Source organism: Nymphalis io, chromosome 27, assembly GCF_905147045.1.
Source record: "Nymphalis io chromosome 27, ilAglIoxx1.1, whole genome shotgun sequence".
Lineage (NCBI taxonomy): Eukaryota > Metazoa > Arthropoda > Insecta > Lepidoptera > Nymphalidae > Nymphalis > Nymphalis io.
In genome coordinates this window covers 1027876-1040594 of record NC_065914.1, presented here as the reverse complement: position 1 = coordinate 1040594, position 12719 = coordinate 1027876, and the positions used below count along the sequence as shown (strand labels likewise).

The following is a 12719-nucleotide window of genomic DNA, read 5'->3' as shown; positions in this document are numbered from 1 at the left end:
GTGTAAACCAAGATGGATAAGACTTTTGTGACACAGGTTTTTTCGGGACGTATTTATTAATAGTTGTATATAGTATGGTATAAAACCTATCTACCATTTCATTAACATTATCGAGACAATCCTTGAATTCTTGAAGCCAATCAACATTGTTAAGAGATGCCAATATGATGTCATAATCGGCTTTAAAGAATTGATATTTGATATACATACATATAAACTACTGCATTGTCAATATGTAAATTTGAATCTACATATTAAAGAGATAAAAAAAGATGATTATTCTGTAAATATAATAAAAATTAATTACATTATATTAATATTAAATTTTTCAATTTTTTAAATTTATTAACTAAAAATAATTTGTATATGGTAATTTTTAATCATAAAACTTCAAAAAATATTTATTGAGTTTGGCTTTAAAGTAATTCAACGATTTATAAAATATATCAAAATCAACTGTTTTTGGTAAACTATTGTAGCATTTTATAAGTCTATTCAGTAGAGCATTTAAACCGAAAATCTTTCTTGAGAAAATTGAAAAATTTGTGCATTAATTATTCTTCAATTTAGCCTAGGAGTATATTGTTTTAGTATACGCGCCCTCTTTCATTTCAGACGTCAACAACAATGACAGGCAGTCAAGATATTAAATCTGCCTAATTAAATCTATAATTGTAATCGAGTACAGCTTAACAATTTCTGTTTAAAAAAATACTTGAACCATTATTGTAAATTAAATTTTAATTAATTTGTACGAGCACTTAAATTTTACTCTTTAAACTAAAGGTAACTTAATTGTAGTTAAAAATGTTTTAAAATGTTGGTGAAATTTATACTCACCTTTAACCAGCCTTCGGAGACGGTCCTCAACCATGATCTTTGTTAGCCAGGCCATGTTTTTTAAACATATTTTTTTCCTTATATTGCAGGTTTCTGCTCGTACGCACATCGCGTAACGTCATAAAAGTCGCCGAAGTCAGTTCGCGACCGACCGCCGGTGAAGGAGGACGTCGCGCCCGGTGGAATTTGATATATAAATTGAATAACAACTAAATGGAACGGATTTAGTGTTTGTGTGGTGTTGTGTGATATTGTGATTATTAAATAATTGTGATCGACAGTCAATATGCAGGGCCGGGACAAGTTATGTGCTAAGCTCACGAGCGCATTCCTCAGAAAGTGGTGTAAGTATTGCTTATTACAAATTAACTTAAAATTGAAATTATTGCAAGTGAAAGCTTGATTGAGTTTCGAGAGAAATTATGTTTTTTTATGACTATAAATTGTTATATATAGAACGATTTTACATAATAAATTAAATATACATATGTATATTAATATTTACATTAATAAAAAAATAAGTACAATTTTTTTGCTGTATGTATACTTTTTTGACGGTACTATACTCAGTATGGTTGTAAAAAACAGATCAGTTTTTATGGTATTTTTTGCGGTAGTTTTAATTTAATTCATTTGTAAAAATCTTCAATTGAATTTTGTTATTTAATTATTGACTTTGCAAATGAGAAATAGTATGTGTGTTTAGCGTCCCCAACTGTAAGATAAGTTTTATACCAAGAACAGAGTATCATAGAAATGACAAACACGATAATGAAACGTAAAAGCCTTTGTATGTCCCTCTGCTGGGCTAAGGTCTCTTACTCGTGAGAGGAGAGTTTGCTGGTTGATGGATACATCGCCGGAACTGGGACACTCCTAACTTTAGATAGAATCACCAGATTTTAATTAAATAAAATCGAAACCTACTTAGTACCTTTGAATACTCCTTATTAGGTTATATTAAAAACAGACATACAAAATAAAGGTAAATGGTTGTTATCATATTAACTCCAAAAATGCAGTTATTTTAAAATCACAGACGCACATTTTGATTTTATTCCTATTGATTACAAATAAACTTGATTGTGACGAAAGAAAATAAAATTATTTTATTATATTTTTAAAAGAAATATTTGTCATAAGAATCTTTACAAAATAGTAAATAATATTATACTTTATCCTTGAATATGTTATTTTGTATCTTATTCGTGTGGTAAACGATACGAGTCGTGCATTCAGAGAAAAATGATTGTAGTAGAATGAATCTTGGGTTTTATTATTATAGCCTTTTATTAAGATAAACTATTTACCTACATATAAAAGATAAGAACTTAGTATATACTAGTATTTTTCTTATTTTCGTGCAAATGTATTTGCCATTTGGCAAAGGCCTTATGTGAAACTTGCTATATAACTGAGAATGTGTATGAGTTTTCGCTGTATATTTTTATCGTGATTTTGTATGATTCTACGTGACTACATATAGTTTTCTGTCATTTTTAATTTTTTCTCTTCGAATGTTCTGGATGAAATATCTTCAAGAGATAAATAAGCATGACTTATATATTTGGTACTGTTTGACATGTTCTTGTATCTCTCTTGTTTTTGGTATACATAATATAATAACTTAAATAAATACTTAATTTAAAGCATTCGTTTATATCGATAACGCTAAATTATATTGTACATAAGTTTGCTCGTATTTATTAGTGATGTACTGTGTACTTGTTTTGGTTTCGGTCTTGGGTTCAAACCCCGTATTGGGCCTTGATAAATTCTCAATAGCAGCCTGTACTGGTATTTGGAAGTGTTAATAGTCCAGTACCTCGAAAAGTAAGTACTGCCGTTTGTCTTGCGCCTGAATTGTTTCCGATAAACGACAGGATTGCAAATCTTACGGCCCCATTACCGATGAGCTATAAATCTTAAAGTTCTTTCTTTTATATAAATTGAAATACTTTTCCTATTTCCAAACCATAAAACAAAAACTTCCAATATATCGTTATTTATAAAGATAAAACTAAATTATGGATCTAACGAAAAGTCGCTTCTAGACCATAAAGAATAATTAAAAAAAACTCGTCTCCATTCAAACGTTGTTAGCAAACGTACAGCGAACGGTATCTTATATCTACGTTTGATAAAAACTCGCCGGACCGGTCCCGTGGTACTCGCGAAAGGTGCGTTGATGGTGTCTATTTATAACACAACACAACCCTCGTCCATAAGCATCTACAATACTAAAAGGGAATCGCATGCAGAGATGGCTCAGTAGTTACACGTGAATCTTAAAATTGCGGGTTCAATCACCTCTGAATGTTCAGGTGTGTCCGTAGTTTATCTCGTGCTCGGCGGTGCAATGAAACAACGATGAATCAACACCAAACCTTCTCCTCATATGGAATTTTGGAACATTTATTTACTTTACTTTTTACCCGAAATAGAAAGCCAAAATATGGATGTTTTTAGCCTTTAGGACTAACTATCACAATTTGCCCTTTCATTAAAGTCCTGTGAAAAAAAATTATGAATGAAACGTATATTTTAAATTTTATTAACTTGGTATATCGACTGGTAAATGAGCCACCTAATGATAAGTTACTGCCGCCTTTTGAAAATGGCACTGCGAGAAAAATTACCCATCCCTTACATCGTCAATGCTCCACCAAACTTCGGAACTAAGCGGTTATCTTGTAAATTAACACTGGCTCACTCACTCTTTAAACTGAAACACAACAATAAGTATAAGTACTGTCGTTTGGCGGTAGAATATGTGCTAAGTGAACAGTACTTGCCCTGGTAGCTTAATTAAAATATAGTTTGTGTAAAACTTTATATGTTAAAATAAAAATAATGTCGTAATATGTTTATATATCAAATTATTTAATAAGAATATTATAAGGAAATCGTTCTCTTGATAGTTTTCCTTGATAGTTTTTTTGCTTTAATAGTGTTAATAGCATTGTTCCATTCTGTTGTATTATCATGTAAACTATTAGCACTGCGGTCACGACTAGTTATTTCAATAATCGGGGTTATGGTGCTCGACCAATAGTCAGAATATTCTCATTTTTTACTGGTGGTAGGGCTTTGTGCAAGCTCGTCTGGGTAGGTACCACCCACTCATCAGATATTCTACCGCAAAACAGCAATACTTGATATTGTTGTGTTCCGGTTTGAAGGGTGAGTGAGCCAGTGTAATTACAGGCACAAGGGACATAAAATTTTAGTTCCCAAGGTTGGTGGCGCATTGGCTATAAGCAATGGTTGACATTTCTTACAATGCTAATGTCTAAGGGCGTTTGGTGACCGCTTACCATCAGGTGGCCCATATGCTCGTCCACCTTCCAATTCTATAAAAAAAAAAAAAATTACTGATATTTTTTTTTATTTTTTTTTTTTATTTATTTTATTATATATGTAATTTATATATTAATATATAATTTATTATATACGTAATACCTACACATTTCAACAGAATCCATTCCGATAATCGGATAACAATAAGCTTCTTCTCGTTGGGAAACCCTCTTCACCAGTGTCCACGTGTTATTGGTGCAATGTGGCGTTCTGAACCACAATCACAAATATGACCGCATCTGAGCCATAATAAAGATTCATTCATTCATATCATATATATATCGAATGATAGAAAGGAATGGAAGAAGAATACATGTGGTATTCTACGTAGTGGGATAAGGATAGGAAGACGAATAAAAATGACCCGACCATGGTCATTCAGATCATTTAGATCAGTTAAGGAATCTAGAATCACGCGAAAACAATTAGTGCACAACATTCCCATTCAATTATTTCGTCGTCATGGATTCTAATTAAAATTTTTATGGTCATCAATAATACTAATATTGGTCAAACATGGAGACACATCAAAATAACATAAATTCCATTGTAGGAACGGCGGACGAAACATTTGTTGAGTGGAGAGGATTATGCGAAAAAATATATATATTTTAAATGTAACCGGAATGAGCAAACAATATGGTCTTTTACCATGGTGACCATGAAAGACAACATGCGAACCGGAACAAATATTTGTTTTGGAAATATAAATTTCAATAGCTGTATTGAATATTTGCGTCAATCAAACTTTGTCGTAGTCGCCAGTGCCTGTTGCCTCATTACGACACAGATTACAATTTTACCAAAAAAAATTTAAAACCAAATATGTGCTCAAAAGGTGTTATCACTTAGGTACTAGTGGATTTCTTTCAGACTAACTTGGGGCACTGTATAATTGAGATCAGGGTAGGTGGTATAATTTAGTTCTCGGTTAGGCTTTGTGGAAGCCCGTCTCGGTAGGTACCGCCTAATCATTAAAGATTCTACCGCGACATGACAATTATATTTTGTATTGAAATGTTTCGGTACATGTTAGAGGATAAGTGATGAGCTTAAAGGCAAAGCAAATATAATCAAAATATAATTTATTCAAATAGGCTCTTAAAAGCACATTTGAATGTTCGTTTTACACGATTTATTTAAATGCAAAATGCCTTTTTTTAATAATTATTTTTCTCAAATGTCGAAGTTTCTGAGAATATTTTATAAGATATTCATTAATTTATAAAAAACCGGCTGTGTGTTGGATAGGTAGGTACTTTGTTTTATAAAATATTTTAATTTAAATGTTTATCCGCTTTGTTTCAAAATATGTGTAAAAAATTTAAAGGTAATCTATGTAAATAATTTGCGAAAATTATCGCTCAAGAAATGCCTTACCCAACTGGTTTTGAAAGAAAATAAAACTTATTGGTGATACCTATATACGCGTCATATTTATATAGACAAATTAAATACAATAATAATAATAAAAGATCACATTCGATGATTGATTATTTAATTACATTATAAAACTTTACATTAAATTTTATTATCCTCAATAAACGCTTTCGGAATAAAGTTCCGTGGGCACTTTGATTATTTAAGAGTAAGGTTAATACGTTTCTTAAAGATCCTCCTAAAGATTTCGTTCACGAAGATTGTTCTCAAAGGAGACTACCCAAAGTGTTCATTCATTTCACACAAACGCTCTTTCCATTCTTTCACTCTCATAATCTAATGGGTCGGCAAATTTGGTACGACTGGAAATTACTTGAACACACGATCATATAATTGACGTGCTTTCCTAAGCCAGGTAGTTTAAGTTATACCAACTTTCAAGCTTCGGTCTGCTACTGAGAATTTATCGAAGGAAAATCCCAATATATTTGATATTTGCTTTGTTATAAGTTATACGATAAAAAATATCAATTAAGATAACTGGATATATTGCTAAGTGACTAGAGGAAAGATTATCAGTAGAAGCATCCAAAATAGTAAATTATCATTAAATAACACATCAACCGCTTATTATTATTATTAATATTCGTCCAATCCAAGATGAATCTTAAAACAAATCACTAAACAAAAGAACTTGATGAATAATTACCAGACAAATGATCATTACATAAAATAAAATTTAATAAACAATTATTTATTAATTATATTGTTTAGTTTAGAATAAATAAACTTTAACATTCAGCACGTTTGTAAAGTAAAACATTTGCGAATGGACTCAAATTGTCTTTTAATAACCAGAGCCAGTGTACCTACAGGCACAAGAGGCGTCTTAGCTCCCATGGCGCATAGATGATATAATAATAATGGACGTTAAAATTTCTTACGGTACATTCACAACTTACTTTCAATAAAAAAATCTCTGAAAAAATACATAACAACTTTCTTGGTGAGCAAACAAACGGTATCGATCTATGAATCTCAAACACTGGTGGTAGAGCTTTGTGCAAGCTCGTCTGGGTAGGTACCACCCACTCATCAGATACTCAACCACAAAACAGCAGTACTTAACGGTATTGTTGTGTTCCGATTTGAAGGGTGAGTGAGCCAGTGTACGGGCACAAGGGACATAACATCTTAGTTCCCAAGGTTGATGGCGGATTGGTGATGCAAGCGAAGGTTAACGTATCTTACAATGCCAATGTCTATGGGCGTTGGTGACCACTTACCATCAGGTGGCACATATTCTCGTCTGCCTTCCTATTCTATATATAAAAAAAAAACAGACATACTGACATCCATTTTTATATATTCATTATGTTTTTTCTTATAACTCGGCGTATAAAGTAAATATGTATTTGTAATGAATGCTTTGACAAAATGTCATTTCGTTTGAATTGATACTTTAGTTTAAGTGAATGTATGTATGTTCGTTTATATACACTAGCATTGTATACTTTATTGACCCTGACGAATGTCGTTTCAACTCGTTTTAAGATATTACACCGATCACAAACTATTGTGTTGAGTAGAAGTGGTACCTTCTAGTTGTGCCTCTGATGACATTCGCATTATAGTATGACTGACTTGACAAATATAAACAAACAAATATTGACAAAAATCGCATTACGTAGTCTATGTTTGGAAGTCCTGACTGAATTACGGCTTAGGCCGTTTCTGAATGACTAGCAACCTGTGCACTGGGTGGAGGTGCACCCTTATACCTAAACCGATGGGGCCCTAAATGTCCCACTGTTGGGTAAAGGCTGCTGTCCTCTTGAGGAGATTTGTAGATATTCTCGACACTACTTCAATGATTTTCATGAAATACATTAAGATTTTGTCACGTTTTCCTTCACCAAGAGCTCGAGGTGGTATAATAATAAATTAAACAGATAAAAACAATTTCCCGCAATCTTCGGTCAAAATTCACATGTTCTGACCACGGAGCCACCTCGGCTCTATAAGTTAAGAAAGAATTAATAAATATTTAGATATTTTATCCGTCTGCACACATGCAATCTTGTACTTTATATACTCGATGCCATTTCTATTATATTATTATATCTGTTACCCATATAACCGTGACAAACGCCTTTTATTTGCACACCGTTATCAACTTGAAGCGAACTGTTTAATTATTCAGTATTTATTTTATTTTCCGGGTTCTATAAAAAGAAATATATAATTTTGGTTTTCTCTCGTTACATAACGCTCATCGAATATAAAAGACAGTTTAATGAAATCATTTTTGATAACTCCAATAGTACGTAATATAGATAATTGAGTTCCTTGATTATGGTAATTACGGGGAACAAGTAAGTTGAAATGCTTAACACGTGAATATTAAGTATTACGCTTTTCGCCATTTTATTTGAAACACCAATCAGGTGTTTCAAATAAAATGGCCGATTGCAGAATTTTGTACTTTTATTTTATTAAAAATCTTATTAATCTCAATGTGTATATTAAATTGGGATAATTTTTTAGAATAATTTTAAAATAGTTTCTTCTCTAAAATCATTTATTTTTTAATTCTTTAATTCTGTCATCATGCCTATTGCTTGTTCAAGCCCAGGCGAGTACCACTCGGTGGTAAGAACCGAAAGGAATCCTGAATACCGGGGTGGAATAAGGTTTTAAATCTTCAAGAGCACAGGAGATATTTGTCCAGCGATGGGATATTTATGACTTCTATTTACTATGTTTAATCTATGTAAATTGTAAGACCCGCCTAATGTGCGTGATATAACAGAAGACGCTTTGAAATATATTTAGTTATTTTGGAATCTAATGGGTTTCTTAATAGTAATGACGTCTTAGACGATAACACTTGTTGATAAATAACCAGCCGTGAGACATTAACGGGCTGTTATTTACTTTAAAATGGAATTTGTGTTAACTTGTTAATACCAATAAAAACGTAGACGTATATTAACATTTGTGCCTCTGAACCAATTGTAATTAGAAAAATATCTTTATTAGGCTATACTGGTAGTAGTGGTGGTAGGTAAGCCAGGGTAGGTACAAACCACTTACATTTTCTACCGGTAAACAGCACTACTCAGTATAAGTTTAACCCGGTTTGAAAGGTGAGTGAGCCAGTGTAATTAAAGGCACAAGGGATATAACATGTTAGTTCCTCAGCTTGGTGGCGCATTCACGATATTCAGGGATTGCGTCTTAAGATCGTGAACACTTACTACATACTTACCCATTTGCCAGTCCGCTTACTTAAGCAAAAAAAAAAAACGCCATGTCGGAGATCAATCGAAACTAATATCTTGGAGAGTCAACTTAGAATGCGCTGTCTTGTATTAAAGTAGAAGGATATCCGAAATAAAACATAAGTGGTCGTTATGTGGATGTTACATGACTAAAAAAAATTGTAAAAACATATTTTAAGCCTCGATAAAAAAAGGCAAAATTAAATTCAAACGAATCTTAGTGTTTTATTATGAAACAAAACAGTATGCTGTACGTTTTGTGGACGTTGTTTTATTTCGCTAAAAACGATTTATGTAATGCGTTTTTGTATTATTTTAAATTGCATACCGTTTAAGGTTTAAAGCGGGTTCGGGACTGCGAGTGGATGTTTGTTTGTTTTTATATCTTTAAAATTTTTGACATACAAAAAATAGGAATTTGGAATTTGTGTTATTATACATACAGACTGAACCGAAAACTCTTCCACGATTTACAGGCGAATGAAACGAAAATGCAAAGTTCATGGAATGGAAGGGTATGATCGGTGGTAGGGATTCTTGGTGTCATCACCATCGTAATTGGTAACTCAATGTTTTACCCGTAGGACGTCAATCGTTTATAAGTGATTACAAATAAGTGAATTTAGAAGTCAATTTCCATAATAGAGAAAATTGAACATCGCGCTGATATAAAAATCTTAATGAAGCGACAACAAGCGTAATGAGCGAGATGAAAGCCGTAAATATAGCTCACTGTCCCCTTGAAATCACGGTTTAAAAGTTTCATGTCATAGTCGTTCGCTTTTCCCTCACAATCCGATCCGATAAACGACACGACCGGAAACCGTTCAGACGCAAAACTACCTGTCTGAAACGCAAGAATGTAAATAATGCCAACTTCGAAAACTTTGGCTACAGTTGAGAATATATTAAAGAAATCAATAACTCTTTATTGGCAAATGCGCCACCTGATGGTAAGTGGTCACCAACGCCCATAGACATTGGCATTGCAAGTAATGTTAACCATCGCTTACGCTTTGTGCCTGTAACTACTGTAGTTTTATAAGCCGCTAGACTAGACAATTGATTATTGGTATTATTGTATTATATTATGTGAATTCACGCTAATTTAATATGTTCTTTACATATTTGTACAGCAGCAGCCAACCTGTAAATATTTGTCACCGTTACAGACCGATATTATCAAGGCGATTATTGTTTTTATTTATTACGAAATATTTATCAACATATTAGTATATTATAAAACTGAAGGGTTTCACTAAACAATCTAGAATTCCGATTTTCTAAAATATTTTGTTAGTTATGCTTATGACATATGTAATACTTAGGAGCAGGGCTTTGTGCAAGCCCGTCTGGGTAAGTGCCCCCCACTCATCAGATGTTCTACCGCTTAACAGCAATACTCGTATTGCATCTGGTTTAAAGGTGGTGGTGACTACTTAACATCAGGTGGCCCATTTGCCCATCCGCTTACCTATAACAAAAAAAAAAAATGTTATAGATTATATAACATCACGCTCAATCCACGGGGGCGAAACAATAACGTTTAGCGCTAATCATACCGCCCGGAACAGCCTTTTATATTTTTACTAGAATATATTATTATAGTGCATAGTTGTATGCGCAAGCATTTGGTGCATTCTCTATTCGAACCGTATTATAGTGAAATGGGACAGAAAATTTCGTACGACTGAAGAAATCGGGCCCAGGACCAACGTATGACTTACATACCGACTACTTCGAAACTGTAAGTAACAGAGTTTCTAAACAGAAAAAAATTATTACGGCCTGACGTCAGGAGTTCAGTTTTATAAAATAGTCGCTAGACCAGCGAGGCGTGTGATGTCAGGCATGACGTGTGTATATTTATTGACTATTAATAATAATTAATAGAACTCGATGCAGTATCCTCGTAAGTCTACCGTTACATCTGTACAATCAAGCGAGACAAAACACAGTACGAACAACATCATAATTCCTGTGTCGCATCTATGTAACCGTAGCTTTAAATATATCGTTTCCAAGCAAATTGCGTATAACGATAGTCGATCGATTATGCGGGCACAGAAATACAAAAAAAAAAACCCAAGCGGTTCTTGTTATACTATAATTGTCAAAGTTTTAATACTGGCCATGTAAGAAATCATAAACCATCAATGCAGTACCCACAATATATTGTAATGCCCCTTATACACCTGTGACACTATCTCTCATTATACCATAACCACCATGAGTTCAAAGCTCATTGCTGTCGCTAATTCAGTCAATTATCTTGTATAGAATAGTCATAATTAAAATTCTTTGTGTTTTATTCGTATGTAGGTCTCGACGAGTAACTCGGAATCGCGATCAATATAGTTTTTAATGTGATTCCAATTGCAAATGTGTGTTCAGCAGTGGCTTCGCTTGATCGCTCGGGTGTATTAAAGTTCCTCATGATAAAATATCTCACTGTCTGAATGTAACGAATACGAAATAAAACGGTTGCCTTATTATTTATTCAACATGAGTTAAAAATAAAATGCTATGTAGAAGTATTTCATTATCGTAAAAAAACGAATCGCATATTAAACACGTCTCACTTCTAAGAAATACCACAGCGTAATATATAAATAAAAATGCCATCAATCACATGCGGTGCGGCGTTTGAATCGCTTTAAGACTTGTATCTCGTTATTTTCAAATTAAAAATGCAACTTCTCATTGTTTTATCGACAGATATTTTATTGTTTAAGCATTCAGGTAGGTAGTTAATATTTATAATGGCAACTTAATCCGGCATTTTTAATGGGAAATTGTCTTTGCTTATTAACTCAGTTATTTCCACCTATTTAATGAAAACGGTTAAGACTTCTTTATTTTTATTTTCTACAGCTTTAGTAAGCGATTTTCTGTTTAATATTATTTTAAATGAAACATAGGAGGTTTTATGTCGAAAAATATAATGTTCACATTAATATTAGGAAGTATCATGAGCAAATAATACGATATTTAAATACCTTTAATATAAAATAGATCATTTATGTACACCAGCCAGTGACATGAGCATATGCAGCCGTGATGGCCCAGAGGTGAGAGAGATGTTTTTTTAGTGGGTATTCCCAGGTTCAGAGCGCATTCGGCGCCTTGGACACCGGCGAGCCCTACATACCCCCCCACTGTTTCCGTGGGGGAAACACTTAATGCGTTTTTCGAGCGTTAAAAAAAGGGTTTGAACCCACGATCATCGGTTAAGATTCACGCGTTATAACCACTAGGCCATCTCGGCTTATATCGGTAGTATAGTGGTAAGTATCGCCGCCTGTCTGTTTTATAATATATACAGTACAGTAACAGTAACAGCCTGTAAATGTCCCACTGCTGGGCTAAGGCCTCCTCTCCCTTTTCGAGGAGAAGGTTTGGAGCTTATTCCACCACGCTGCTCCAATGCGGGTTGGCGGAATACACATGTGGCAGAATTTCGATGAAATTAGACACATGCAGGTTTCCTGACGATGTTTTCCTTCACCGAAAAGCACGAGATGAATTATAACAGAAATTAAGCACATGAAATGATGATGAAAATTCAGAGGTGCTTGCCCGGGTTTGAACCCACGTTCATCGGTTAAGATTCACGCGTTCTTACCACTGGGCCATCTCGACTATTATATATATAGTTATTTATATTTTTATTAAATAACGGTTCGGTGCATCCATTGTAATATATATTACTTTATATCTTACATGCAGACATGCTCGTTAAGGTAACCGCCTTCTCAAACAATTTGAATTCGAACATGACGATAGATTGTCGTGTAAAAGTAGGACGAGCGAACACTTTCACAATTATAACCTTAGGTAGCTTTATTATTGTAA

General features: G+C 33.5%; 1 protein-coding gene across 1 annotated transcript in view; it reads left to right on the top strand.

Annotated features, from left to right (window-relative positions):
* Nucleotides 1-12719, top strand: part of LOC126778710 (scavenger receptor class B member 1) — a 95786-nt gene that overhangs the window by 35383 nt on the left and 47684 nt on the right. Inside the window, exon 2 of the mRNA XM_050502326.1 lies at nucleotides 930-1184. Coding sequence (XP_050358283.1) covers nucleotides 1127-1184 — 58 coding nt within the window. The 5' untranslated portion in view covers nucleotides 930-1126. The remainder of the gene's footprint in view (nucleotides 1-929; nucleotides 1185-12719) is intronic.